Raw genomic sequence first — 13,742 nt, 5'->3', positions numbered from 1 at the left:
TACTGGCACCCGGCTTCAACGGGACATAGTTGACCTATTTTTGAGTTTTCGTCTGCATGTAGTAGTCTTCACTGGTGACATCAAACAGATGTACAGACAGATAGGTGTACACACTCGTCATCAGGATTATCAGCGCATTGTTTGGAGGTTTAATGATGCTGAACCTGTGAAGGATTATCGTCTCAAGACTGTAACCTATGGTGTCTCTGCAGCACCGTTTCTCGCATTACGTACACTTCAACAATTGGCACAGGATGAAACCGAGCACTTCCCAACTGCATCACAGGTCTTACTTACAGATGTCTACGTTGACGATGTTGTCACTGGATCTAATTCGGTTGATTCTGCCTTGGCCATTCAGAGGGAGCTTATAACACTCCTAGGAAAAGGAGGCTTCAAGCTGCGCAAATTTATGAGCAACCACCAAGCTCTTCTGGATTGGTTGCCAGTGGAGGATATTGAGATCCCACAACCATTTTCATTGGATTCGGACGATTGTGTCATTAAGGTCTTGGGTCTGCAATGGAATCCTGTGTCGGACACATATTCCTACAAGATACAGCCTAGTTCTGGCAATGCCACAAAAAGGACAATCCTGTCAAATCTGGCTAGGATTTTTGATCCTCTTGGGTGGCTCACCCCATTGAGTATGTTTGCAAAGCACCTGGTCCAAGTCTTGTGGGCACGGAACCTGGGCTGGGATACTGAACCACCGGATGACATCCTAAGCAACTGGAAGAACTTCAACACTCAGCTGTCACAACTGTCATCAGTTACCATTCCCCGACTGATTCGAGGACAGACAGGAGGTTCCTACCAGTTGCATGGATTTTCGGACAGCTCCGAAATTGGTTACGCAGCAGTTGTGTACTTGCGCATTGACAACCCTGATGGTACAGTTCTGGTACACTTGCTGATTGCCAAGTCGAAGGTAGCGCCACTCAAGGTTCAGTCGCTGCCTCGCTTAGAACTATGTGGGGCCCTTTTGTTGGCTCGCCCGCTTCACCATGTCATTGATGCCTATGGAGCGACACTGCACTTCAGTTCGGTTACTGCCTGGACTGATTCACAGGTAACTCTTGCCTGGATAAACTCTTCTCCACATGAGTTAAGGACCTTTGTGGCAAACCGGGTTAGTCACATTCAAGAGCTAACTCGTCCAGAATGGTGGAAGCATGTTCGTTCTGAACATAACCCGGCAGACTGTGGATCCCGTGGGCTTCTGCCAGCACAAATTGTATCTCATCCTCTGTGGTGGTCTGGCCCTTCATGGCTGAAGAAGGCTGAGGACCAGTGGCCTGAAGGTATTCCGTGCATTAAGGCTTCTGACGTAATCCTGCTTGAAAGGAAGGTAGTGGCATTGGGAACTTTTATCTCCCCTGGGGACTTGGACACATTATTGGAACGTTTCAGTCGGTTGACAAGGCTGTTGCGTGTTACTGCCTGCTTGTTCAGATTTATCAACAATTGTCGTCATCCACTGGAAGGACGGGCCATAGAAGAGCTGTCATCGAAGGATCTAAACACTGCCCTAGAGTTCTGGATACGTTATGTTCAGTCCATGTGCTATCGAAGTGATTTAATTGCCTTGAAGAAGGATCAAATCACCTCCCCACAACTTCGTAGATTGCTACCGTTCATTGACTCCAAGGGAGTGATTAGGGTGGGCGGCAGACTGTCTCATTCGGATCTGCCCTTTGAGCAGAAGCACCCAGCCCTTCTTCCTAAATCGAATCCCCTGACAAGACTGATCATAGGTCATTACCATGAAGTTAATCAACATCCGGGAATACAAGCACTCCAGGCCATTCTCAGGGAGAAGTTCTGGATTATGGGGGACAAGCGTGCCATCACCAACCTTGTGCACCGTTGTGTGCGTTGTTTTCGTGCATCTCCATCATCAGTTGCTCCGCTGATGGGAAACCTTCCAGCTATGCGGGTTCAGCAGGTAAAACCGTTCTCAAGGTCGGGGGTTGATTACGCTGGTCCATTCTTGATTAAGATGGCCCGTCTTCGCAAGGCTGCTGTGCTGAAAGCATATCTATGCGTGTTTGTCTGTTGCGCAACAAAGGCAGTACATATCGAGCTAGCCTCGGACTTATCGACAGATGTGTTTTTGGCTGCCTATAAACGTTTCATTGCACGTCGAGGACGTTCCTCGGACATCTACAGCGATTGTGGCACCAACTTTGTTGGGGCACGAAATCAGCTCTCCGAACTACAATAACTCCTCACGTCGTCTTCCCATCAAACAACAGTGGCTTCATCGCTCGCACATCTTGGTGTGACTTGGCATTTCAACCCGCCAGCTGCTCCTCACTTTGGGGGTTTATGGGAAGCGGGTGTCAAGTCGTTCAAGTCCCATTTGAGGAGGGTGATAGGAGAGCAGATCCTAACGTACGAGGAGTTAAACACAGTATTGGCTCAGGTTGAAGCAGTGTTGAACTCAAGGCCGTTGTGTCCCCTCAGTGCGGATCCCAAGGACTTCACTCCTCTGACCCCAGGCCATTTCCTGACGCTGGAACCGTTAGTGACAATACCCGAACCAGATTTACGTCAGGTAAAAATGAACTGTTTGCATCGCTGGCAGCTTGTATCCCGACTACATCAAGATTTCTGGCATCGCTGGCATCGGGATTACCTGCACACGCTGCAACAACGTAGCAAATGGCAGAAAAGGGCGTCAGGTCTTGCCCCCAACCAGATGGTGCTGGTCAAGGAAGACAGGCTTCCACCTCTGCAATGGCCGCTGGGGCGCATTGTTGATCTTCATCATGGAACGGACGGCGTGGCACGAGTGGCCACTGTACGCACTGTCACAGGCACTGTCAAACGGCCAGCAGTGAAATTATGCCCGCTCCCCTGTGACTGTTGAAATCGGTGATTTCAAGGTGGGCGGTATGTTATGTATATTGTATAGTTTCCGTGTAAATAGACCTTGGACATTATAAACATTGTTGGCATTGGTCAACACACTTGAGTTTTGAATCTCGCGCGCCGCGCTGCTGGCGATAGTGGCGCTGCTACTTGGCTGCTGTGAGTTGGCTGCCCTGCTTCCTCCGGAAGTCAGTTGTTCTACAAAGGCATGGTAGTAAGTGGTGCTATCGGGTACTCTTGCTATCTGGCGACATCGGTCGCCAAATTAAATAGTTTTGTGCAATTCGCTGTTTTATAGTCCATTAATGAACAGTCGCCACCCTGAGTAAAGACGAACTGTGCACGACAGTGATCGGTAGCAACACAGTCCCGGTTGCGGCCCACCGTACCTCCACTCCTCTTCCCGTGGCGTGTCGTTGAAGAGGAACGCTTCCTTGCTGAGGTCCAGCTCTTGGAAGCCGATGGCGTAGATGTCGGGCGGCTCCGGGTCGTGAGCCAGCCACTCCGTGAGCTCCACCGTGGGGGGCTGGCCGTTCACGTTCCACGTCCCCACGAAGATCCTGCACGCACACCGAGGACACCACCACGACTCTGCCTTACTGTGCAACTGGTTTAAATATGAGTTTTATCAAATAGCTAAGGGCATGGGCAGATTTAGAGGGGGAGGCAGTGGGCACATGATCCCCCCCCCCCAAGAAGGGTAAAATATACACTGGATAATACGACTTCTGAAGTAATAAACTTGTATAATACTAGAACCCCAGGAAGTCAATCCTGGGTCCGCCCCTGGCTAAGAGTGTTGTTACAATAACATTTATAAGGGAACCTAGATTTTAACATTAAAGAAAATGGGTAAAGGTATTTTAATTACCAAGGAAAATTTTTAAAAATAATACTTCTACAGGTTTTATACTAATAAAAAAAACTTAATCTACATACTTTTTTTTAAATCTCAGTAGAATTACAGTTACTTGCACATCAAGTATTTTAAACTGTTTTATTTATGTACGTATTGCAAAATAACTGTTAATATCTTAGAAAAAAGAAATTATTTTCATAGTTATTAGTAAAATATAACCACTCATTTTTCTAATTCAAATTATCACGAGTATGCCCAAAAAAAAAATTACACTCATAAAACAAATATCAACAGGTATGCAATCTTTTGTAGCTTTAGGTAAGTAAAATTAGTCATAAATTTAAAAAATATGTCATAGACTAAATTCCTTTAAGAAAATGATAAAAATACCCTGTTTTAACGCATGATCGCCGCACCGATATTTTAAGGCGTCAAAATTTGGGTAAAAAAAACCTCTCGCGTAAACGTTGAATGATGTCTTTTTGGTCCTGCTATTAGATTCCGAGCACTTTGTGTGGGTATACTCTACTTTTTAAATAAACGTAATTTCCATGAATGGGTTTTGTGTTTATGAATAACTTTACCTGACATAACCAAAAAAAATTTTTTTTTTCTTCTCATAAACGTTGCACCCCTACTTTTCAAACTTGATATTAGTGTAAAACGTGCGACGATCATGCGACGAAACACGGTATATGTTGCAAGCACCGCAGGTGGTGGCACAGCGCCCACCTGAAGACCTGGGTGTAGGTGTAGTGGTGCTCCTTCATCGCCATCTGGTACCGGATGACGCTCTCCCTCGCGGCGATGGGCGTGGTGCCCTTCGCGATGCTCTGCCGCGGCACTGCGATGTCCGGGCTGCCCAGGTCCAGCAACTGCACGCACACACATCACGCTGCACGTCACCGCCGGTTCCACAGCGTGCCGATAAGTGTTTGCAGTTGTTTTTCAGTGAGTTACACTTTCGCAAAATAAACATTTTTAATTTTTTATCGACTTTTTATACAAACACAACCAAAGAAAAAAAATTTTTTATTTGGTATTTCTTTACAACATAATTACTCACTTAACATATGAGAGTTGTGTAGAGCCCATGCTATCCTCTACCAACTGATAGGATAAATATAATTGTGGTTTAAACAGTACATACCAATCAGCATAAAATAAATGGTTGTGTGTGTCAACATGTCTGAAATTATTTAAATAGTTTTTTTGGAAATGGAAAAGAGGAGAATTTTCCCAGAAAATACATGGCTATATTTTTATAGAATAATTTTTCCAACTGTAAACCACTCAGTTCACATTACACACACACATAAAATATTACTGTCACATATAACCATTTTATTTTCAAACCACAGATCCTGTGTGAATACTGTTTTTTTTTTTATGCAAAGCGAATATGAAATCACAAGGTTTAAAACATTCACAAAGTCATATCGAATCACGAATTTTGTTCTCCAAGAAACTTTATTACACATATTTTATAAAATACAGGATTGAAGTAAAACAAAATACCTAGTAGTTTAACATTTGTAATGTTAAAACTGATTAAGTGATTAACCCATAGAGCCCTATTTATAACATCATTCAGTAAAAATTACAAAAAAACCATGCATAATATTAATATTGAGCATTCATAAAAGCAAACAGTAACCAACGTTATTGAAGCTAAACATATACAACACGGAAACAAATAAGTATTTTCATGAGCGAATTTTAGACATCCAATGTTTTAAAGCTCTGGAACTAATGCAAAGCTCTGCATCACAACCGAAGATTCAAATAAAACTAATAGCAAATTTCTTTGCTAATTTATTCACGTAGTCGAAGCATCTCACAGGCCTATCAAACCATATCTGTCATGCAATTTCAAGGAGAAAAATAAAACACCTTGGGTACCAATTATAAACAAATCAAAGGTAATAAATTGTAGCTTTTAATAGTTTTAATACATAATATTATGTAATATAGTTAACTAATGAAATCTTATATCCTCTAATTTTTCTTCTATAGTCTGTCTTACGCTTTAATCGCAGTACAGTGCAAATAGCACACACTGTTGCCAGATAGAGACTTTACCCTGCCATCTTTAATAATAACAAGTTTCAATATATATTTTTTAAGACTAATTTATGTATAAATCGACAGATTATCACAGCTGTAGTCATTCTAACAAAAAATTAATTCAACGATAAACACAAACTATTATTACACGGGAGAAACTATTTGCAGCATTCAGTCTATTAATAACAACCCATACCATTAATTAACTGGTCAACAAATAAGAGAAACCAACAGTAATCGCCCATTACTGAGGGGCCTAATGTCCTTGGTAACGATGCTCCAAGTAAGGATGTCTTGGTGAAAGCGTTAGCCGTGTACCTCACTAATAGCCCCACAATTTTCTGGAAAAAAAAAATTAACGATGTGAGTTTATAGGGTGAATTTTTAGTGACACTCTACAACCCATGTTTTTGTAGCTGTCCAACAGACCACTCACTATAGAAACATACGTATCATCGTTTCTGTTTCGCAAAAAAAAGGTGTGAACTATCGTTTCAAAGGAATGCCAAGCTGGTAACTCGAGAACTGCAAATCTTAGCATCAAAGGTTGGATCTTGAAACAATGCCCTGATTTGTTGTCCTATAAACACACCTTCTTAAAGCTTGCGTAAATGTTTTTTTTCTGATGACTGAAGGCTGGTCCTTTTTTATCAAGAGCTTTTACGAAGTGAAGTAATAAAACAGGTAGTACGATAGGTCCAGTCTTGCCACCCAAGTGCGACGTCTCAGCGAACGGAGGATCCTGAAAGTGCCTGGAACCTGCACGGTCCCGCGTCGGGTACTCACGGTTCCTTCGACGGCCAGGTTCTCCGTCCCCTCCCGGTCGTGGCCGGCGTCGTTGCTCGACTCCGCGCTCCCGTCGGGAGCTTCGCTGCTGTTGGTCGTCACGCCCCCGCAGTACTTCTGCAGCCAGCGGAAGTCGGGGGGCGGCCCGCGCTTCTTCGTGAACACTGCGAGTACGAGGCAGGCAAACTGCACTGACCCGTTCCGCGACGGACAAGGGGCGAGCGCAGGGCTGCGTTTGCATGCGGGTAAAGGGGCATTTGCCCTGGGCCAAAATTCTCACAAAAAAAAAACTGTAATTTATTTAAAATGAATGATTTTTCCGAACTTTATTTATTTATTTATTTATTTATCAAATTTATGAACAGCCCTACACATAGTATATAATATCAGGAATAAGTCTTAACTTCCCGATAGCATTCTATATTTTTTTGACAGTATGTATGTAGTTATGTAATTTATTATAATCAAACTGGTATTCACCATGTTAGCAATTATTGCGTACACTATTAGGGTGTGATTTAAGATAATATTGTATTCTTGTGTAAATTGTTTGTTATTACTGTGAGAATTTAAACCTCACAGTATTATAATGATATGAAGCTAAAAAAAAATAAAATAAAAATAAAATAAAATAAATAAAAATAAAAAACTTTCGGCACAACCTACAGGCGTAGGTAGATTTCAAAGTACCTATTTATTCTGGAAATATTTTGGAAACTTCTATAAACTTCTGAAAAATTTTAAGAACTTAATGTACATAACATAATTATGTTCTCCAATATTATAAAATGATATATTAAATATATTCCAGAGTTAATTAAAATATTCTATACTGTGTCACTGAACTATGAAATGTCTTGTATTGTCATTACATGAGTTCGTATTTCTGTTCCTCGTGATAATTTAAATGAGAATAAACATAGTTCAATGTTAACTTACTTTCATTAGTGGTAATATAAAAATTCAGTAGTCAAATGATAACCTTGTTTATATTACAATTTTGTAACAGATTTATATATTTCTGGTGAATAAATTTTAAACTATTACAGATTGAACCACAATAAATTGGTTCTAGTTAAATTACCATCGATGTTATGACTAAATTAGTTTAGCTCAAATAACTTGATGATAAGAAAACCATAAGATTTAGTAGTTAAAAAATTAAACCAAGGAAGACCGAGGAGGAGGTGGAAAGAGCAGATGATTAAAGAAATGCAGGAGAGAGGAGAAGAACAGAACAGAGTGAAAGAGGAACGGTGGAGTGACAGTGGACGACGGAGGCACTTTACTTTGCAGGCTGGAAGCAGCTGATGATGATAATGATCTCTGGTCACCTGGGCGTGACGGTGTGCCGTACCTTCGATAACCCTGAACAACTCCCCCACAAAGTTACTGGTCTTCAGCCCTGGTATCATTTCGAACAACAGTTTCAGCTTGCGCGACGAGATGTTGACGTAGACGTCGGAGCCGTCTTGGTGCTTACTGTCCGTGTCTGGAACAAGTCACAGTGCGCGTAAGGAGGTTTCCAAGACAACTTCTGCTACTTAAGCACAATCACTTTTTAAAAACATGCCCGGTAACTTGCAAAAAAAAAAAAAAAAGAAACATCAATATGTTAAGAATTTCTCCGTGCTTCATTAAGTCCGTAAAAAGGGGCATGTTAGATAGCCAGTTCTCGTAATAGCAATAAGGATTGTTACGGAAATTAGAATGGTTTGCGTTACACTGTATTAATTTTTTTTATTTAGGCTTAACATTGTTTGACGTCATTAGAGACCTCACACATACAATGCAGGAAACGTGCGAGAGAACTGGCCGTTACTATTGCAAACCCTCCTAGCATTTGCGTGTAGTGATTCTGGAAATCACTGTGAACCGAATGAAGACCGGCTGCTCCAGGATTTGGACCCGGTACCTCCAGAACGTCGTGCCAATGTTTGGTCACCACGCCAGCTAGCTAAGGTCGCGACGATGCTTCACTGCGAGTTGGCAGCCGGGAAGGTGACCTCGGACCGCGGTACTCACCAATGTCGCAGGTGATCTCGGACGCAGGGTGTCCACAAGAAAAAAAATTATTTTGTACCAACTTAGGCGAGAAAAAAGTACTAGATTTGAAAAAAAAAGTACCAAATTATAATTTGTTATGGTTTTAACAATTTAGGAAGTTATTATGACACTGCAATGCTCTAACTTAAACACATCACACCACACACACATACATTCCATAGTTTTTTAAAAATAATTACCTTCATAATAAAACATATTGGAGTCAGGGGCGTAGCCAGGGGGGGGGGGGGGGGGGTTTAGGGGTTCAAATTCCCCCCCCCCCCCCCGTAGCACCAAATCTTTAATTAATTTCTTATTCATCACTCAAACAAATTTCATATTAAAATTAATAAAAGTTTTACCATTACAATATTTAAATTTAAGTACCGAAAACTGCTAAAATATCACTATTTTACACCTTAAAATCCAAATTTTCCCGGGGGAGGACCCCTGGACCCCCTGCTTTATTACAGGGGGGGGGGGGGGGGGGTGCATGCTTCTTAACACCCCCCATACACAAATCCTGGCTACGCCACTGATTGGAGTTACTGTAATATTATTACATTAAAGAAACCAGTACTAGATCTGGTAGGAAAGCGCCAACAGCGGACAGGCGCCGGGCCGGACCGCGGGACTCACCGATGTCGCAGCGCAGGTCGGCGTCGACGGGCAGCGCCAGCTCGATGGTGAGGTCGGAGAAGAGCTGCGGGGGCACGCGGGAGCTCATGACCACGAAGAGGGCGTGGTGGCCGGCGTGCTCCACGAGGGCCAGCAGGCGCGAGGTGCGCACCCAGCCCTGCATCAGGCTGGCCTCGTGCACCTGCCGCGGGTCAAGGTCGCAACGCTCCCCGGCCAACAGCCACGGGCTCAACCCCACGCTCTCAATTCCTCACGCGATATAACGTCTCATAGACCGATGAGCGCTGGGCTGCACGCACGGAAAAACCACGACTCATCGTCACGTTCCGACCCGAGCCGAGCGTGCAAGAACCGGCCAACCACCGTGCGAGAAAATCTTTCTATAATATCAAACAGGTTGAGGCGGGATTTTTAAAACCCAGAAATTCAAAAAAAAATTTGATTTATTTGTCCAATTTCATCATTTCAAATTAACAATTTACTGACATTGATTTGATTTCGGTTTATTTTTACGTACAACTAATTGTACGTGATTATATTCAAACAAAATTATTGAAATTAAATTTTGCAAAAACTGTAAATGATGTTTGAAAATTAAAAAGTATGCAATTTTTCATCAATGATTTCTTGTGACGTTATCACGTAAAATTATCGTCCGTAAAACAACTTTACAGACAACCCACTCCCCCCCTTTTTTAGCTAGAATTTCCATTTTATGGTTATACAATCCAAATTTTTTGCACGACAGGCCATAAATAAATTGCTCCCAACCTACATTAAATCCCTCTACATAAAATTCCACTAAGAAAAATTCCTGCATAGTATATTTACAAAATTTTGCACTGGAGCCATAAATGCATAAAAGTTTTACTTTTTTAATACAATTTCTCTGTACCTAAGTACACTTATTAACAGGGTTTTAATGTATTTTACAGTACATTCTATTTATCAACAGTCTCTACGCCACACCGAGAGAAAATACTGAATTATTTAATGCGGATGACCACAGCGGTACAATAATTACACCAGTTCACGTATGTTGACTTCAACAGTGTCCAGATATAAAACGTAATATGAAAGCAGTACTGAAGCAATGGCTTACACCATCTCGTTCTGTGTCCGTCCTCCACAAGTTGAAGCCAACACTGACGTGAGCCAAGAGACATGGCTGTAGCAAATATAAACAGAAAGACTAATTAATAAAGAACTGTAAGTGTCTGTAACAGCCATAGCTCAATCTGCGGAATCTTAGTCATATTATAATGGCTCTCTATAGAGAAACGAACATTCGCTGTGAAATACTGTGTAAACATATAAGTACTTGTACTGAAATTTAATAAAGAAGAAAGTGTGAAATATAACAAAACTTATAGGTAGCATCAATTCTTTTTAAAAAATATTTATATTTATATATTTTTTTTAATTACTGATTTTAGCAGTCATCAATTCAAAATAACACTTTTAATAAGGTATGGACATGTAGATTTTTTTCAGTTCTTTGCTTAACTTAAATGCATGTGCAAACAAGACAATGTACGTGCTAAAAATACATATGTCTCATTTGCTTCAATTTATTAGTGTAACATAGTTAGTACTCCAAAAGTAGATAGCAGATAATGACCTTACTGATTCTGTTGAAAGAGATTTTGTTATTGAAATTCTATGCTGACTTACACACAAAAGTCCTTTAACTTGCTGGATGAAGAAAACAATATTTTTCTTATAAGCAATAGAGAGGGAGTTTTTAATGTTCGCAGGCTTTCACTGCCATTGTCTGAAGTAGCTCGGCTTCTGGGTTGTAGCCGTGTCTTTGGTGAATTATTCGCCCTAGGACACGGCTACAACCCAGAAGCCAAGCTACTTGAGAGGGAGTTTTCCAGGCAAGAACTAGATGTGTGGAGAGCGTGGCCCAAATGGGAGCGCGGAACGTGAGGAGGGATGGAGCGGCAGGGAGTCGAGAACAGAGGGGATGCTGGGAGCACCTCCCCACCCACACAGGAGAAGGCGCTTCCAGCCCCACGCCACTCGCAAACATTCAGCAGTTGTCGCCGACTCCCGGAGCACAGCTCTGACCACACAACACACTCAACAGGCTGCGATGACTGAAGATCTTTTGTCGTTATAAATTATTAATATCATGCATGTTTAACCAGAAATGACATTTTCATGGTTTCGTAACATACAGCAAGAATATAAATGGACAACATTAATAGGTTTTGGGAATTGTCAATATGGCAGAGCTGCAACATTAAAAAAACATTAAAATGTAAAAAAAAAAAAAAAAAAAAAACTATCAATTTAGGTACCGTATTTTCCCGCTGAAGGGTCGCTCCTTAGTATCAGTCGCACCCCTTAATTTTAGGCAAAAAAAATTTAATATTTTCATTGTCAGGGTCGCCCTCGAATATGAGTCGCGTCATACAACTGCCTCCGGTAGAATACAAGTGAAGTCTTTATGGTTGTGTCTCAGCGTATTGCCGCATCAGAAATGGCACTGATGTTCTTTGGCTTTCCCCTCTTCATTCTTTATGGCCATTACTTCCCCCTCCACCTTCGCCCTAGCACTATCTGACAAGAAATACAAAGGAAAAGAATGCAATTTTTATACCATGTTTCCCTTCCCATCTTCCCCAAGAGAGAAATAGATGAAATGCTATTTCCTTGTCTATTTTTTGTCAGCTTCTTCAAAAAAAAAACAAGCACGACCTTTACAGCAGTTTTGTGATGAATGAAATATTGAAGCAGAAAAGCGTAGGAAATCTCAAACAAAAACAATGTTTGGACACAGTTTGGTCACGAAAACCTGTCGAGATGGACGTGATAATTGTGTACGTTGCCAGTTCGCAATGCCGAGAAGGGGTGGCAGAACCATAAACACCACTGCATGGCCACACGTACTCAAACACACATGCACTCTCCCTTCCCCTGTTTCTGTCTCTCTCTCTGGTTTATTTCTAGATTCCCCCCCCCCCCTTCTTGTCTAGTGTCCAGGCCGGGTGGCCACACGACAGGCAGCGGACCTTGCTTAAACGGAGCACTTCATGATGCTTTACACTCACTGCCCAGATATTTCAATTAAACAATTTTTATTTGCTCATGACATATTTATTAATAATTTGCAGAGGTGTTAATTTTCTTGAACATAAATTTCCAAAACTTCTAACTTCGTACTATAAAAAAATTGGTTGTATGTAAAGTCGGTTTACGGACGATACTTTAACGTGACGTCATAACAAAACATTGATGAAATGATTGCATACTTTTATGAATTAAATTGAATCATTTTTATTGAATTATCACTATTTTGTATAGATACAAGAAGAAGTGAAATGAAATCTACAATTTAATTGAGAAATTTACTTTTATTTGCACTCATTAAATCAAATATGTTTATTACTTTAACGAACAGATTATTTTAACTATAACTTATACATGTTTGCTATTTAACTTCTTCCAATCTGTGTTATTCTGTTAAGGATAGGACGATGATAGGAAAACTAGGAAACGAATGGGAGTGTTTCAAGTTTAATGTACCTCGAAAAAGTCAAATTGATAGTTGTTCCAATCGAGTGGAAGAGTGATAGATGCGGCGCAAGCGTACAATGAGCGTAACGACACAAGGTGCAAAACAGGACACTTTTTCGTGTGTGCAGTCGGCGTTCATCGATTTATTAGACGTGACGTGTAAAACCAACACAGGCTAGTTACTTAAGCATATAGTCAACCACAACAGTGCAATGTTAAGTTTTTTTTTATTACCCAAAATGGAAATTTTTGCATACAGATCGCAGTACATTCAAAAAATCGGCCTAAAATCTGCGACCCCTACACGGGTAAATACGGTACTACATACTTATATGATGTCTTTGTACAGTAGTAGAAAAAACAAATTAATTTACATGATGCAAAGTAAATTATAAAACTAAACTTCAAGTAATGCATGTTTATTCCTCAGAGTCGCTCCAGAGGTGATCCCTACACAGTTTATTTTCAAAACCATTATGATTTTTGAGTCTCTCCGTTACGCTCTCCAAATGGCGAAACCTTTACTAAACATCTTGTTTGGCAAAGGTGAGCCTTCTCATTTAACATAGGCCTGTCTGCATTTCGGAGGGAAACTAACACGTGTATTCTAATTCAAGACTGGCACTTCAACACTACACTACAGACATGGTGGTGTTTCAACAAATTGTACGATATGAATAAAAATATTTTATCTAATTTTTCATTAAATCACTGATTTTTTGTATGACATGGCTTGGTCCAATATCTTTGTCGAAACCTATACATCTACCACATAAAATGAATAAACTATTGACTTTCAGAATAAACTCTTTGCAAGTTACAATTCTTCAGGGTTTATTTTGGTTTCATCTTGCATGTTCATTGACCCAACCAGACATGATCAATGACGTGTGAACAAATCCAACATGGGAATGGTTTTATCGACATGTGGTTGTATAAAACA

At 40.9% G+C, this 13,742-nt stretch overlaps 1 protein-coding gene across 2 annotated transcripts in view; it reads right to left on the bottom strand.

Annotated features, from left to right (window-relative positions):
* The window catches only part of LOC134528509 (type II inositol 1,4,5-trisphosphate 5-phosphatase), a 48,907-nt gene that overhangs the window by 33,965 nt on the left and 1,200 nt on the right, over positions 1-13,742 (bottom strand). For both annotated transcript variants that reach the window (XM_063362187.1, XM_063362188.1), the window contains exons 3-7: positions 9,275-9,455; positions 7,947-8,081; positions 6,590-6,753; positions 4,469-4,611; positions 3,267-3,437 (exon numbers count right to left, since the gene is read on the bottom strand). In XM_063362187.1, coding sequence (XP_063218257.1) covers positions 3,267-3,437; positions 4,469-4,611; positions 6,590-6,753; positions 7,947-8,081; positions 9,275-9,455 — 794 coding nt within the window. The remainder of the gene's footprint in view (positions 1-3,266; positions 3,438-4,468; positions 4,612-6,589; positions 6,754-7,946; positions 8,082-9,274; positions 9,456-13,742) is intronic.

Source organism: Bacillus rossius, chromosome 1 (genome assembly GCF_032445375.1).
Source record: "Bacillus rossius redtenbacheri isolate Brsri chromosome 1, Brsri_v3, whole genome shotgun sequence".
Lineage (NCBI taxonomy): Eukaryota > Metazoa > Arthropoda > Insecta > Phasmatodea > Bacillidae > Bacillus > Bacillus rossius.
Note: the sequence above shows the minus strand (reverse complement) of the source record. Positions and strands in the feature narration are given on the sequence as shown.